We start from the raw sequence: 16,050 nt of genomic DNA on the forward strand, positions 1-16,050 counted from the left end.
CATGTAACTGGTGGGGATGACCTTGTAGGTTGTGCAGCTAATGTTTTTTTTTAAATGATGCTGACTCCACCTCAGGGCTTGTTCTGATGGTTTTGTCTGTCTATCTTGAAGCCAGCAGGATGACTACAGCAATGTCTGGTGCAAAGGTTTTGTTTAGCCGTGTTTCGGTGAAGAACAGTAGGTCCATAGGTGCATTGTTGTACAAAGGGTCATTAATCTCTGTGGCATGTTTGGTGAGTGAGCAGGTATTGAGAAGCATGCATGATTGTGTTGCATATTTTGATGGTGGTATTTGATCTGTAAGAGCATGAGCAGATGGCTGGTTTGTGTGAATGTGAGCGAGTGGGGTTCTGGGTGCTGTTGGTGCAGGAGTTGAGGGTGTAGGATGTAGAAGAGAACATGAGAACTCACATTAGGTGTATGTAAACATTCCTTTTGTGTTGTGAGGCAGCAATGCGGTGAGCTGCGACTCGGGGTGAGAGCATGGAGGAGCATGGAGGAGCACAGCAGGGCAGTGATGGGTAGGCAGAGAACCAGGGTTCTTGGTGCTAGGCACAATCCAGGCACAGATAGGCTTGCTTTTGCCTCACCAGCAGCATGCTAACTGTGCGCATCAGCTGCACAAGCGGGCTGCAGCCACCATTAGGTAGGTCCTGGAAGAGGGGAGAAGCTGAGGGTATCATGGGCAGGAAACCTATGATGTCACTTCCTGTGCAGGTGGATGAGGGGAACTCCAATGATGTCACTTACTGTACAGATGGTAATGGGGATTGAAGTCCTCTTGCTTGGCTTCTTTAAAAAACAGTATTGGCGTGAAACCACAGATGCCACTTCTTATGCAGATGGTTGATGGAAATCAAGTGATGTCACTATCTGTGCACACAGGTGATGGGAAATAAGGTCCTCTCCCTTGACTACTTCTTTTAAAGACAATTTTGATGGGAAACCAGAGATGACACTTCCAGTGCAGATGCATGATGGAAAATTCAGTGAGGTCACTTCCTGTGCAGATCCAAAATCAAGTTATTTTGCTTGGCTTCTTCTTTTAAAGACAGTTTTGGCTGCAAAACGTGATCCAGGGCAACAGGAGCCCTTTGCTCACAGAGTACAGAGTACTCTGCCTGGTACAAGCTCTAAAAAGGGGAGTGAGCTGTTCTTGCAAACAGCTGGTGTGAAGGAGCAGTAGGGGACTGTTTGTTTCCCTACACACACACACCTGTTTTGAAAACCAGCCACCCCAAAGGGAAGACAGGTTTTGCTACTTAGGATTTAACCAAGAATAGTAAATGCGGGATAGTTTTCAGTAAGGCACCCAAGATGTACTGCAGAATTGGGAAGATTTGGCCTTGGGAACTTTTTTCCCTTTAGTTAGAGAGTGTCTAGAAGGGACCAGGACTAAGAAGTGGGTTACAAGTGTCAGTTGCTAACCTTATGTCTTTAGGGACGCAACAAGTGCTAGAGGCCTTTTTCATACAGTGGCCAGCTGACCAGCAGCAACTAGACCTGGGCTCAACCCTGTTATTGGTCTCTCCTAGAGGCTTTTGCTGGAGAGAGTCCTGGTCCCTAAGTGCTGCCCCTGAGGTCCTATTAGTCCAGAATGTCTAAAAAGTTGGGACTCCGCTGCAAAGGCCTCCAACTTCAAGAGGACTTCATCAGAAACAGGTTTTTTGCTTGTCCCACTGGAGGACTCTGAGGTCCAAAAAAGAAACTAAATCAACATGAAGAAACGTTAGCAGGAAAAGGTGCAAAAAGTATTCTACTGTTGTGTGATGTTAGATGTGACAGCCTTAGGGTGGTCACCCCTAACTTTTTGCCTGTCTCCCTCCACTTTTTAAATACTGTTTTTGCTGGTTTTAAGACTCAGCGCACTTGACCACTGCTAAACAGTGCTAAAGTGCCCATGCTCTCTCCCTTTAAACATGGTAACATTGGATCATACGCAATTGGATTATTTAATTTACTTATAAGTCCCTATTAAACTGCACTCTATGTGTTCAGGGCCAGTAGATTAAATGCTACTAGTGGGCCTGCAGCACTGATTGTGCCACCCACTTAAGTAGCTCCCTAGCCTTGTCTCAGGCCTGGCATTGCAAGGCCTGTGTATGCAGTTTCACTGCCAATTCGACTTGGCATTTAAAAGTACCTGCCAAGCCTAAAACTCCCCTTTTTTACATATAAGTCACCCCTAAGGTATGCCCTAGGTAACCCATGGGGCAGGGTGCTGTATAGGCAAAAGACAGGATATGTACCTGTGTAGTTTACATGTCCTGGTAGTGTAAAGCTCCTAAATTCATTTTTACAATGCTGTGAGGCCTGCTCCCTTCATAGACTAACATTAGGGCTACCCTCATATACTATTTGAGTGGTAGCTGCTGATCTGAAAGGAGTAGGAAGGTCATATTTAGTATGGCCAGTATGGTGATACAAAATCCTGCTGACTGGTGAAGTTGGATTTAATATTACTATTTTAGAATTGTCACTTTTAGAAAGTGAGCATTTCTCTACTCTTAAATCCTTCTGTGCCTTACAATCCACGTCTGGCTGTGTACAGTTGACAGCTCACTTGTGCATTCACTCAGACACACCCCAAACACAGGATACTCAGCCTCACTTGCATACATCTGCATTTTGAATGGATCTGACACTTGCATGTCAAAGGACAGTAGCCTGCCTTCACACAAAGGACTGCCACACCCCCTATTGGGACCCTGGCAGACAGGATTGAACTGAAAGGGGACCTGGTACTCTTCTAAGCCACTCTTTGAAGTCTCCCCCACCTCAAAGGCACATTTGGATAATTAAACAGAGCCTCTGCACCTACCAACTCAGACACTTCCTGGGGAAGAGAACCTGAACCAGAACCTGCATCCTGCCAAGAAGACCTGCCTGGCTGACCAAAGGACTCACCTGTCAGCTTTCTGTGAAGGATTGCTGCCTTGCTGTTGCCCTTCCTCCTTGCTGCTCTCTAGCTGTGGTGAGAAGTGCTCTCCAAGGGCTTGGATGGAGCTTGCCTCCTGTTCCCTGAAGTCTCAGGACCAAAAAGACTTCATCTCTACAAGAAGGACTCCTTGTGCGGCGGAAATCAATGCACAGCCTGCCAGAAATGACCCACAGCCTGCACCATGGTGAATAGTTCACCGCACGCCTAATCCGGGACGACGCAGCCCACCTTTGCAATGAGAAGATCGACGCAGCGCCAGCGTAGCGACTGGAAATTCGACGCACGGTCCACTCATTCAAAGCACAGTCAAGCTGGAACGATGCAGCCCAACTTCCAGATAGGAATCAACACAGCATCTGCCGTGTGGTAGAAATTTCCACACAACGCCCACCGGATCGAAGCAGCCTCTGTAACTTCGTTCTGTCAGCTCTGGAAATCCACGCATCGTCCCCAGGTGGTCCGAAAACCCAGCAACCCAAAGAGAATCCATGACCGAGCACCAGAAATCGACGCACAGCCGTCCCTGCGTGAAAACTAAATGACGCATTGCTGTGTGCGGCCCGAGAAATCGACACACACCCCGTTGTTTTCCACACACCTCCTCCTCTGCGGTTCTTTGTGGAGATTTTGAATGCAAACCAGGTACTTTGTGCTTGAGACATTTATTGCTTTTAAAAGATTAAAGACACTCTATATCACTTTTACAGTGATATCTCAACATATACTTATTGCATTTTAATTGTTTTGACCTGCATCTTATCAGATAAATATTATATATTTTTCTAAACACTGTGTGGTGTATTTTTGTGCCGCTAAACTGTGTTATTGCATGTTTTATTGCACAAATATGTTACACATTGCCTTCTAAGTTAAGCGTGACTGCTCAGTGCCAAGCTACCAGGGGGTGGGCACAGGATAATTTGGATTGTGTGTGACTTACCCTGACTAGAGTGAGGGTCCTTGCTTGGACAAGGGGTAACCTGACTGTCAACCATAGACCCCATTTCTAACAAGTGAACTTTGGTGGGCACAAAATTTTAATTTTTGAACTTGGAACTTTTCCCTAAAATCCAACAGCTATCTGACTTCAAGTGAACTTCATTGTATTCAACCTAAAATCTTGACCCACTGGATGATTTCCACTTCCATTTCAGAGACTAAGGGCCTCACAAACTCTTTCGGATGGAAAACCGCCACTCCAGTTTTCCACCCGCTGGCTCAATTATGAGTTTTCTGCTGGGCCTCAACATTGACGCCGGCTCGTAATTGAGCCGGCAGCAGTGTTGCATTGCGTTGGGTGCGGTAGCACCCATTGCGCTTTTCACTGCCCGTAACTGAGGCAGTGAAAACCGTGACTGGACTGTCCATGGGGGCCCCCGACACTGCCATGCAAAGGCTGGCAAAAACGCGGGTCATAATTTGGAGGGCAGCTCTCCCCTGATGGATTGAGACAGCTGGCACCGCCAGAACCGCCAGGCCATCGGCTGGTGGCAACCTGGCAGTGCTGTCATAATATAGAGGTCAGACCGCCCCTGTCGGTGGCAGTCCGAGCACCACCACGAGTCTGGCCGTCCATGGACCGCCAGACTCATAATGAGCCACCCTGTCAGAAGTTAAACTCTCCAACAAGGACGAACCACTTGGTTTATCCAACCTCCACTCCATCGAAATCAGCCTGAAATTAGATACAGGTCGTGGTCAAAGGCATACAGTGACTTCTGACTGGCACATTACTTTTTATTGTCACTTTTGCCCCAAAACTTTCAAAATTCAAATCTCAGTTTCCTTATAGCATTTTAATAATTTTATGATACTTTTTCTGATTAAAATGTTGTCTATTTTTAGGAATTAGCTGTTGGATTTTTACTCTGTTTGCTTTTGACATTTTAATTGTTTTAGCACTGCTAAATACTTTACAGACTTGTCCTTAATTTAAGTGAGCCTGCACTGTTCCAGGATTTGACCCCAGGTTTATTTACTAAACTTGTATATTGGAGTTCAAAAAAATTTGGATTATTCCTTATGAAGGAATTACATCCTCCCAACTAACAATCCATTTCTTTGAGCAAAATATTTTAAAATTGGGTCTAACAGTGTATTTTAAAGCACAGTTTTCACAATGTGTAAAGACCATGTATTAGCTAAAGTATACCAGTGACAGTATTTTTCTCCGGGTGCCCTTCATGCTAAGAATTGCCTTCCGTGTTTTGCCATTAGTACCTCTCTAAGCCAAGAATTACTTTCAATATGTCAGGGCCAATGGCAAGCTCATCAGCATAAAACTACATTCTCACTCAAGCTCACTTACTTTAACTAACGCTTATCCTCACTCATATTCACTCTCAGCCATTCATTTTCATTTACACTCACTCATTCACACACACTTTTACTCACTCTAACTCTGACTCAATGAAACTTTCTCACTACCGTAAGCTCATTTACACACTCTCTTGCGCTTACTGATTCCCAATTATTTTAGCTTACTATGACTCAGTCATTCTCTCTCATTCCTTTGTACATACTCATTTGCACTCACTCATTCACACTCACGTTCATTCATACTCTCATTGACTCGTACTTTGTCAGTCACTCACACTAACTTGGGGTCACTCTTACTATAACTCAGTCATTCTCACTTGTTCTCATTCAGTCTTACTCACTGTTACACTCACTCATTCTCACTCACACTCATTTCTCATTCACAACCACTCACACTCATTCTTGCTCATCATTCTCACTTGCAGACACTGTTTGTCTCACTCCCTCATTCTCATGCGCTCTGACTCATCAATCAATCAGTGCTTGTAACGCAGAACTACTCACCTGTTAGGGTCTCAAGACGCTGGCGGTTGGGAAGGAGTAGAGGTGGTTATTAGAAAAGCCATGTCTTCAGTTCCTTCGTGAAGCTGAGGAGGGATGTGGTTTGTCTGATGTGGAGAGGAAGGGTGTTCCAGGCGGTGGCTGCGAAGTAGGACTCACGTATACTCCTTTCCACAGTCTCACTCATTCACATTCATTCTCACTCCTTGTCATTTACTTACTTTGACTCACACACATGCTCACACATAGACTCAAACCCACTACCTCAGATGTGTACACTCTCACCCGGACATATACACAAAACATATATTTATAAATATTTTATTTCTCTTACTTCAACTGTCAACTATTTCTCTGTTGCGGCACCTGTTGCTTCACTTTCTATTACACCAGTTGTTGATAATAAGCTAATATTCACTATTTGTATAACAAGAGTGAAGGTGGAATCCTGCCATCCTTAAGGACGAGCTGCCCTGTGTTCTTGTCACTGATTAGGTCTTTTTCAAGACATGTTGTATCTTATCTTTGGGCTTTCATCATACCCATCGATTTTCACTGGTTCCTTCATGTGCCTTTCTAAATTATTTTCTTTTAATTGGTCAAACTTGCTATTTATCCCATCTGTGGTGTGTAATTCATTTTCCTGGCTACTGCCCCTGTTACATGTCCTCCGACTCTTTCGTTTATTTATCGTTTGTTCAGCGCACTTTTTTTTTTTGGATTTGGTCCCCACAGTTTATTGCATGCATTCACCCAAACCTTTAGGCGTTCACTCGAAGGGACTTCAACCTTCGTCACAGTACAGTCAGCCTTTGTAATTTTGTATCTTGGTTCGATAAACCAACTTTAATTACATTTGTTTCAATCGGCATATGTTTTTTGCAGGCACTGGGAGAGCCGAAGCAAAGACTCTAACCCAGTTACGTAGGCCCCAAGTCGGCAGCTCAGGCCATTATACCACATCTTCTCACACGATAACTTGAAAAACAAACTTGTTTCATTTGTGATCAACCCTCCCCACCTCTGCCATTCCCCTTCGATCTCCGTTGTTTCTTCACCACTTCAATATGTAGGTCTTGTGTGGAAAGTGCCCTGGTGTCTTTTTGACTCCTTCCCCCTCCCAAGCAGTGACCATCAGGAAGCCAGTGCCTCTCCCCCTTTGGACCCCTCTGTGCGCCTAACTTGCACAGGGCTATTATTAACATGTCTGCATTGGTGGTGCTTTTCAGGGATACAGTCTGTGTTAGCTGCCCCAAACAGGTGGCCCCTTTTGCTTACCTGACTGTAACATATCAAGCCCTCTCCGCCTGGTGGCCCAGCCTCCAAACCCGAGCACTCAGACAAACAGCTTGCCTCCAATCAATGCCCCTGTTAATCACTGCCTTCAATCATGCTCTCCCATGCCTTGGCCTCAACCCCTTTTTTTTCTCATTCTAGAGTCCCCCCCCCTCTCTAACCCAGATCTCCCATGGACGTTTTAAAACCAACTGATGAGTGCACTTTATTTAAATTTTTGTTTGGCTTAGTCTCTCATTTCATTCATGTCTGCCTTAGTAAGGAAGTCTCTGCTGGAAGATAGTAATGTGGCTATCCAAACTTTTTTTACCATTGTTTTCATCATCATACAAAGCTTTATTCAGTCATTAAACCATCAAAGCAACAAAACAAAAAGCACCACGTAATTTACAATAATAAATACAGCGAATGAATGTTACCATTGTTTTACTTTTAAAGGGTTTTGTTACTTTTTCGCTGTGTTTTTGTGGTGATTAATGTCCATTCAAAGACATTAATGCATGCAGTGGTCGTTTATGTTTTTGTTCTGTTTCACAGTAGATTATGCCCATCTGTTGCATTCATTAAGTGTCTTTTGGTGGGGGTACAGAATTTCTCTCAGCCGTGGTGCTGTCGAACCTATTTAGGTGCCTGATATCTCTTCTTAGAGCATTAAGTACCAAAATAAACATTTTAGGGTATGCATATTTCAGAAGAAGCAAGTTCTGTATAGCAGTGTTCCCCAACCCCCGGGCCGCGGACCGGTGCCGGTCCGTGGATCAATCGGCACCAGGCCGCCCGAGGAACTTCAACTTCATTTCACTGTGGTGGGCGGCCGAGGCGCAGAGCATTGCGCCCTCCCAAGTGGGCCACGGAAAAATTATCCAACATTTACCGGTCCGCGGCGATAAAAAGGTTGGACAACACTGCTGTATAGCACATGCTCCTCTCATTTGGACATAAAGAGCCTCTCTAGTTCAGAGCATGCCAGTTGCCTCGTTTAAAGGAGCGTGTTTTATCCAGTCCTGTTTTATTTTCCTAGGCATTCTGGGACTTGTAGTTTTGATTTCTCATTATTAATTGCATGCCGACTGCAAAGGTTAGAAACTGGACTGTGTACGTCATGCATGCCTGCAATGAAACAACTTGAAGGGGATCTGCAAACAGTCCCCCCCCCCACCTCTAAAAAAACAGTTCAGAAGTTTGCTTCGCAAACGTGTCACATTATTGCATACATTGATGTTTTTAGTTCCTGGGAAGTGTTGCAAAGTGCCCTGTTTTTTTATTTGCTATAGGCAGTGCTTTAAATGGGCCGGTACTGTCCGTTACTGAGTACCGCACTTTTTTATTTTGAGAAGGAGAGTACCTGCACTTCTCAAGAAAAACATAATACTTTTAATTGGAGAGTACTGGCACTTCTCAGAAACAAGCAGGTACTCTGGTTGAGAGTACCTGCACTTCTATTTTTCCATTTCAAGCACTGGCTATAGGTAGTGCAGTTGTGGGATAACTCAGTGGGTGAAAACATATGTTGCTTAAATCTGCCCCCAACCTTCAAGACATAGCTTTGAATATGTCAGGTTTGGAAAGTATTTGCACCCTGATCAGTACTATGAGGACCAGGCTCACTATTTTCAGGAAGCATTGTAAAAACTCATAGGTCTTGGCTATGCATGAGCTATTGGCTTTGTCAGTGTCTTTTTTATTATTTTAAAGATGCTGCCCAGTGCATGTATGTCCTGATGCTGTACAATTCCGTTTAAAGGGAATTGTTAAAGCCAATAGGTTCCAAAGGCGAGGCCTTTTGGCTTTGCCAATGCTTGATTTTTTTTACTTCTGAGCCCAGAGTCATGAAGTCGTGCCTGTGGGTGTAAAGTGGAAGCCAGGGTGTCACAGTTGCGAATGCTGAGTGGTGTTAAACATTGATAGTTATTTACGTACTGTTGATGTGGCACCCTGACAACAAGGAAAATGAATTTGACTAGATGGGCAGAGTAGCGAGGCAGTCTTAGGTCAGAGAAGGGTGAAATTTTGATAATGGGAGATGTTAGCCAGCGGTGATATTCATTTTGCTCACCATAAGGAAGAAAGACTGACTAATTCGTCCGCCAGGACCTGTAGATTACACTGTGGCATGCCGGTATATTACCCAGGTGATAATAGCGTGTTAAACCACTGCCAATCTAACCTACAGCGCTACAAACCAGGATAAAATATGCGGTCTCAATCGTGGATTCATTTAATGCGGAACAGACTTTTTTTCTCGACGTGTCTCGACTTGTCGACCACAATGAGGCTGATGCTTAGCGTGTGTTCTTTTTGCCAAAATGATGTAGTTCTTGTGCTTTGTTTGTCCCTTTTGGAAGTCAGCGCTGCGTTTGAGAGAATATCTTGCAAGCTGTTAGTAGCAAGCGGCTGCTATCAGTCCCATCAAGAGAGAACAGACGGCGGCTTTGTTTTAACTATCAGCGTAAAGAAAGGGAAGCCAGACAGTTGTTTAAATGTCAGGGCTGTGTGTTTGATGTATCAGGAATGCATAAGAGTGAGGGATTACAAAAGAAACCTGGCAACCAGCGCGCACCTAATAGCAGTCTAAAAGCAATTTGATGAAATGAATTAACATGCTAATTGCCAGGCCGTGGATGGTGCGGAGGCATATTCTGTTTACTCGGGAGAATCCCGTTTCAGTAATAAAAAAAGTGTGGCGCGTGATTTGTGGTCATATTCTCAAAGTAAAAACGGTCATTATTATCACAAATAGTGCCCCTCCTACATGGCTTTAACGCAGAGTCGTGAGCCTACATGTGTATAAGGGACGATAGTTGTTTTTCTTTTTCTTTTCATTGTCGAGCTACTGCAACATTTCGCAGCGTTCATACACATTCAGCACAGGGGTGCGCTCTTCGTCTGCGCACTGTGGAGAGTGACGCTGAGGCGGCGCTACAGTTTAGGAGAGTCGAGTCACATGTTTTACACAATTAGGCTCGGAGAGAGATCCCAGCTTCAGTTAACAGCTCGCTTGGACCAGGGTAGTCGACTGCAGCAGCAAAGGAGGCGCAAACATGCTTTTGAGGAACTTGTGCAAATAAATATTAAGACTAAAGACACGCCTGCCAACTGTTTGCACCAGCTAGGAGAGAGTGACGGCAGCTTCGGGAAGCTGCTGCTCTGCGACCAAAAACCAGGAAGTCCACGGATGCCACACAGGAGCTGCATTCCGAGGGCGAGGACTCGGGCTCTGCGCGGCGCTGCCTCTGGGGCTTTGACTAAATGTTACCCGCGAAGGGCAGTCTATTTTGGTGGACGTTGGTCCGATTTTTTTCCGGATCTCCCGGGTCGATACTGATTGAGTGACTTGGAAAGCGGTGTCTATATTCCGCAGCAGTGCGTGTTCGTGCAGAAGGAGTGATTTGTGGCTACCTCTCCCGGGCGCAGTGTTTGGTCGGTGAGCTCCGCGGTGCGCGCACACGCAGCCCACTCACAGAGGCATGTCCGAGCAACTGCATTCATCTTTTTGACATGTTGTCAAATGAACGCTTATGACTTGAACAAACTGTGTTAGTGGACACCGGGGAGAGCAAATCATAAACAAAGGGATTATTTGATTTTTGAAATCGCCACGTTGCGGAAGCTAGTGTTTCAAACAACCGCAAATCAAAGGATAGGAAGCGTCTGACTGAGAACTAACTGTGGTGAGCGTCGCTTTAAATAATGGGGGGATCGGAAGCCTTTTGTGCAGGACAAGTCCCTCTGTGGACATAAGGATAGATAGGTTGGATGTCCTGGAGAGGACCACCAGACAGGAACATGTATGGTGATGTGCTGCTGAACTCCAGCAGTGCCACAGAAGCTCACCTCATGGTGCAGACGAGCACCCAGTACCTGGGCAGCACGCAGAGGCCGGCCAGCTCGTCTGTCTTTTACATGTCCACAGCGCGGGTGCTGAAAGAAGGCGAAATCAACAAGCCAGACCTGGTCACTTACGTGGTCCTCTTCGTCTTCCTCTTCTTGACTGTTGTGCTTATTGTGCTCTTCATCAACTGCCAGCTGAGGAATTCCTCATTTGCTTCGCTGCCTTATTATGACAGGTCGCTGCGCGAAAGCAGGAGCCCGTGGAAGACGCAGTCTGTCTGAGGCAAATGGGATGAGCTTGGAAATAATGGAAGCGGGATTCATTGTGTGAGATACTTTGAGGTAATACAGGTTGATGCCTCTCTGCCGTGCCGCAACCCTATTTGGGCCGTGAACGAGGATGCTATTATCGGTTCCAATAATGGGAATGCCTGAGTGGATGGGATATCTATCAACTCTGCCTTCTGGGAAGAGTCTCAGACTTGAGGAGAGTAAGAGCCTGGTGTATATAGTACAGGATATGTGTACATTTGATTTCCACTATAAAGTGAAGAGGTAAACTCGATTTGCCATTATTTTTCAGGGCGGATCCATCACAAGCCAATTCAAAAGTAATTCAGCAGTAGCAACTTATACTTCGGTGAGCACATCGATAACAATGCAATTGAGTTGTACTAAGGAAAATGTATTGTTACTGAGAGTATTTGATGTATACTTCGGATACAGGATTATTGTAGTTCCACTTTTCTGGCCACAGAGAAAACCAGATGAAAAATTGTAACCGAATCAATTATTAAACCATGCGACAATAGTCTGCAATACCTCATAATATATATTTTTTTCTTTAGTAAAACATGAATAAATTTCTGGAGCTTATTATGCAGTGTTTTTTATTTACATAAATGAAGTGTCCTTTGCCCTGGGTCACCGAATCTAATTCATATTTCCAGTGGGTTAGCCTCACTTAAAGATCTTCTGAAGGTGCTGACAGAGCAGACTCAGTCAGTCTTGGGTCATTTAAAATCAGCTGTTTCATATCCACATTTGCAGAAATGATTCATGTAAAACCCATTATCAAAATTCAATGAAGTGTTGAAACATATTTTTTAACATATTCAGCATCCCTCCCCATAGGTCATATTTTTGTATGCATAATTTCTAGCTGAGGTAGCAGAGTGAAGGCAGCACTATCCTTGCGGTAAGAGAAATGTCTTGTAACAACATCCACGCATAGCCCCACAACTATGTCAATGATGTTCAACAGTGATATGTTATAAACACATATTTTAACTTAAACAGTGCTTCCATTCCAAGCAGGAATATACACAATACTTCAGTGGGTCAAAGGTGACCTTTCAGGAGGCATCTGAACTCGAAGCATGAGGCATTCTTCACAGATGATAGCTTTGTCGCCTTGGCTCCTCTGCCAAGCAAATACACCAAATGTCTAACCCTGCTGTTCGTCTGGTACTGAAGATTGCGGTTCATGTAAACATGCTGTTCGAGTTGTATAAAATATGGCAATGACTTACTGTATGTCTTTCGACTGCACCCTGTGCAAGCTTCTAATTCTAAATTCGCACAACAAAAAGACTACAGCTCACAAATATTTCGTTTTTTGTTAGCTGCTAAGGTTTTCATGGTACAACAGCATAGTATTCTGGTTGAGCCTTGTTGTTCAGAAGCTGTAGGAAGCACTGGTCGGACCGTTTTCAGACTGAACAACAAAAAGTAACTAATAAGTCAAAGCTCTGGGAGGCTGAGGGAGTGCTATCCCTCACTGTACAGTTACAGCCCCCTCATTATAGAAACCTGTAGACCCCATGAAATTGGTCATGTACAAATAGTTGGCCAAAATGAGGCAAGTTAAACCAAGAGAACACACAAGTACAACACCCTCACTGCACATGGAAATCTACTTTTTGATGTTTATGTATTTTATTGTCAAATTCTAAACGGAGTTATTAAAATATTAAACCGATAAAACTGACGACAGGTTTGTTTTTTAATATGCTTGTAAACTTGTATTGAAATCATGGATGCATATACACATTGTCAGCACTTTAAATAAGTCAAAAAGCCTTGAAACATTTGGAGACACTTCACAATAGAAAATGCAGCATTTTATTTCATTTCAGGGAATGCCCCCTCTTAAAGTGCTACCTGGGAAGGTTAAACCCTCACATGCGCTGTAGATATTTTCAGTGAGAGAGTATCACATGCCCAACATGTTTTACAGATGGACTCTGAAGTTATTTACAGTGATACTTATTTGCTTCATAACTGTGTTCACAATGCTATGCTTGGTCATTTAAATTTCTAGGGTTTGTTGAAATGATTGAGTTAACAGAAAAATAGGAATGCAAATAGTTGTGGATGTTTTCTTTACCAAGGATGAAAAGCATAATTTTAATGCCAGCAACGTTAACATGTACAAGAGTAAACTGAAGAAACATTTATAGTTGGCCTTTAAAGGACTGAACCACACGAATGTTAGTACATCAGGATGATGCTGTTAACTTGTTCATTTCTACATGCACAAACCTATACAATTTTTTAGATTAATTCAATATTCCTTTCTAGATCAATAGCCGTTGTCCTGTTTATAAAACGATGCACTTGGCAGCTCTCCCTGATTAAGTGCCTTCAGCTGTGAGAAAGAGCAACAACTCTTCCATCATATTGGTTTAAACCAAGTGTATTTCCACTCATCACTGCCAATATTAGATACACCTACATTGATGCAATGATACGAATGCTGCACTTGTGGTTCCTACCCAAATCATCATTGTGATAAATAGATGTGATGATGACATTTTTTCCACTTGCGACCGGGATCAGTTTGACCATGGGGCAATGTGGCAGTTTGTGGGTCGTTTTTTTGGCTAATGTTGCACCTATTTTATGGTCTGGTGGGCCGGTCTGTACTGTTGATTTATCAGGTATTATGACAAACATTGCGTGCAGCAAGCAAACATGCACGCAGAACCCCTATACAGCCTGTCTTTACAAGTTGAAACTGCTGTGATTTGCTAATAGGGGCCACTTATAATTTAGTACCTGGGCTTTTTTCCATCCCAGTCCGACCCTAGGTGTGGCTTCAGCGCCGCACGAAGATCTTCTCCATTCCACATTACTCCTTCATTCCTGTGTTTGATGAGTGGGAAGATATTTCAACCAATCATGCATGAATTACATGTGGGGCACATCTTGTACCAAGGGTCTGCTTTTAAGCAAATACAGTACGGCTGTGTTGGGACTTTCTTATTTTGGACTTGGTAACAGTAGGCTTGCACCAGGCAAGCAACGTCCATAGGGCTAAAAAGGCTTTAGCACTCCATGCCCTCTGTCTCAGCCCCGGTTGATGCAGCTTCAGGACACATACACTGAGCTTGAGCTGTTGTGGGATGTATGGGCAGTGGCTGGCACCTTATCTCAGTCTCATCTGAGCATAAAACCATTTATAATTTAGCTTGGCTTTCTGATGTTTCACTGGTTGGAGTAGCACTTGCTCCCTACTCGGCCCATTCCTTTAATTTGTTAAATACTTTTGCTGCCACAATGAGAGAATGCATTTCCTAAAAATAAGGCTTGGCATTTAGAGTTGTCACCTTGCCGGTTTTCTACCGACAAACCGGAATTTTGATATCCTGACTGGTACAAAAGTGAGCAAAATCCCCTGTATTTTTATTCCTTATCTTTACATAGCTCAAGCAGCAAATATAAACAGAAAGCACTTTTAAATGTCTTCTAGAGCTGCGTTGATGATCCTTGACTAATAATTAAACAAGGGCAGGATAATCTTCTTACAAATGAATACATGTAATTTTGTTCCAATTTAGTATCACTTCCAGGCCTTGCAGACTCTTAAAACAACAACAAATGCCAAGTATTTTTGTCTTGGAAAGGTGGCAACCCAATAGGCATATAAAGAGGCTGAAAGGTTGTTTCAGGATCTTCAAATCATTTATTTCCTCCACCCTTCATCCTTGATTGATGCCATAATAGCAATAGTTTAAATTGTATGTGAAACCCCACTCAACAACTGTGGATAACATGTTGAGTTACTCAGACTATCTGGGAATGCATCCTACAGACAACTCACCTATCATTCTCACCGCTTACCCTTCACTTTCAAGCTCAGGCTGCGCTCACAGCAATCACACAGCACTTACACTTCTCACAATGTACTCACGCCATTCACCCTCCTCTTTCCCTGCAGTCAAGCAATCACATTGCTCACTCTGTACTCACATGGCACTCTGCTCACTTGTCATTCTCACTGCTCGCCTTGCAGTCCCATCTCTCACGCTGAACTCACTGGGATCCCACTATACTTACAACTCTCACCATGCACTCACACAGTTCACTCTGCACTCGTGACGTTCACCCTCTTTTTATCCTGTGCTCACACGAGCACACCGCTAACTCTGCACAAACATGAAACTCCACTTATCTGTCACTCTCACCAGTCACCCTGCAATCTCACCAATCATCCTGCACTCACAGTGATCACACTGTACTTACACTGCTCACCATGCACTCACACAGTTCACTCTGCACTCGTGACGTTCACCCTCTTTTTATCCTGTGCTCACACGAGCACACCGCTAACTCTGCACAAACATGACACTCCACTTATCTATCACTCTCACCACTCACCCTGCAATCTCACCAGTCATCTTGCACTCACAGTGATCACACTGTACTTACACTGCCCACCATGCACTCACCCTGCACTCACACCGTTCACCCTCCTCTTATCCCTGCACTCACACAAGCACACTGCTCACCCTGAATTCACATGACACTTCACTCACCTTTCATTCTCACGGCTCACCCTGCTCTCACGGCTCACCCTTCACCTAATCTTAAACAAGCACATCACTCACCTTAAATTCATTCCTTACACCCTACACTTTCGCCAGCGCCTAAACTCAAATGGGCACATCACTCACCCTGCACTCACTCCTCACACCCTACTCTCACACGGGTACATTGCTCACTCTACACTCACATTGGCACTCTGGTCACTCAAACAGCTGACCATTCACTCACATGGACACATCATTCACCCTGCACTCACACCACTTAAGCAGGCACATCACTCACCCTGGACTCACACGCCTCAGCCTGCACTTCCTCCTCTCACCTTGCAGTCA

The 16,050-nt window shown here is 44.2% G+C and overlaps 1 protein-coding gene across 1 annotated transcript; it reads left to right on the top strand.

Moving 5' to 3' along the window:
• The first annotated feature begins 9,995 nt into the window (after positions 1–9,995).
• Positions 9,996–11,764, top strand: SMIM32 (small integral membrane protein 32). The gene has a single exon (XM_069199220.1). It carries the CDS (start codon positions 10,814–10,816, stop codon positions 11,168–11,170), a length of 357 nt encoding a protein of 118 aa, XP_069055321.1. The 5' UTR covers positions 9,996–10,813; the 3' UTR covers positions 11,171–11,764.
• The last annotated feature ends 4,286 nt before the right edge of the window (positions 11,765–16,050 follow it).

Source organism: Pleurodeles waltl, chromosome 7 (assembly GCF_031143425.1).
Source record: "Pleurodeles waltl isolate 20211129_DDA chromosome 7, aPleWal1.hap1.20221129, whole genome shotgun sequence".
Classification (NCBI taxonomy): Eukaryota; Metazoa; Chordata; class Amphibia; order Caudata; family Salamandridae; genus Pleurodeles; species Pleurodeles waltl.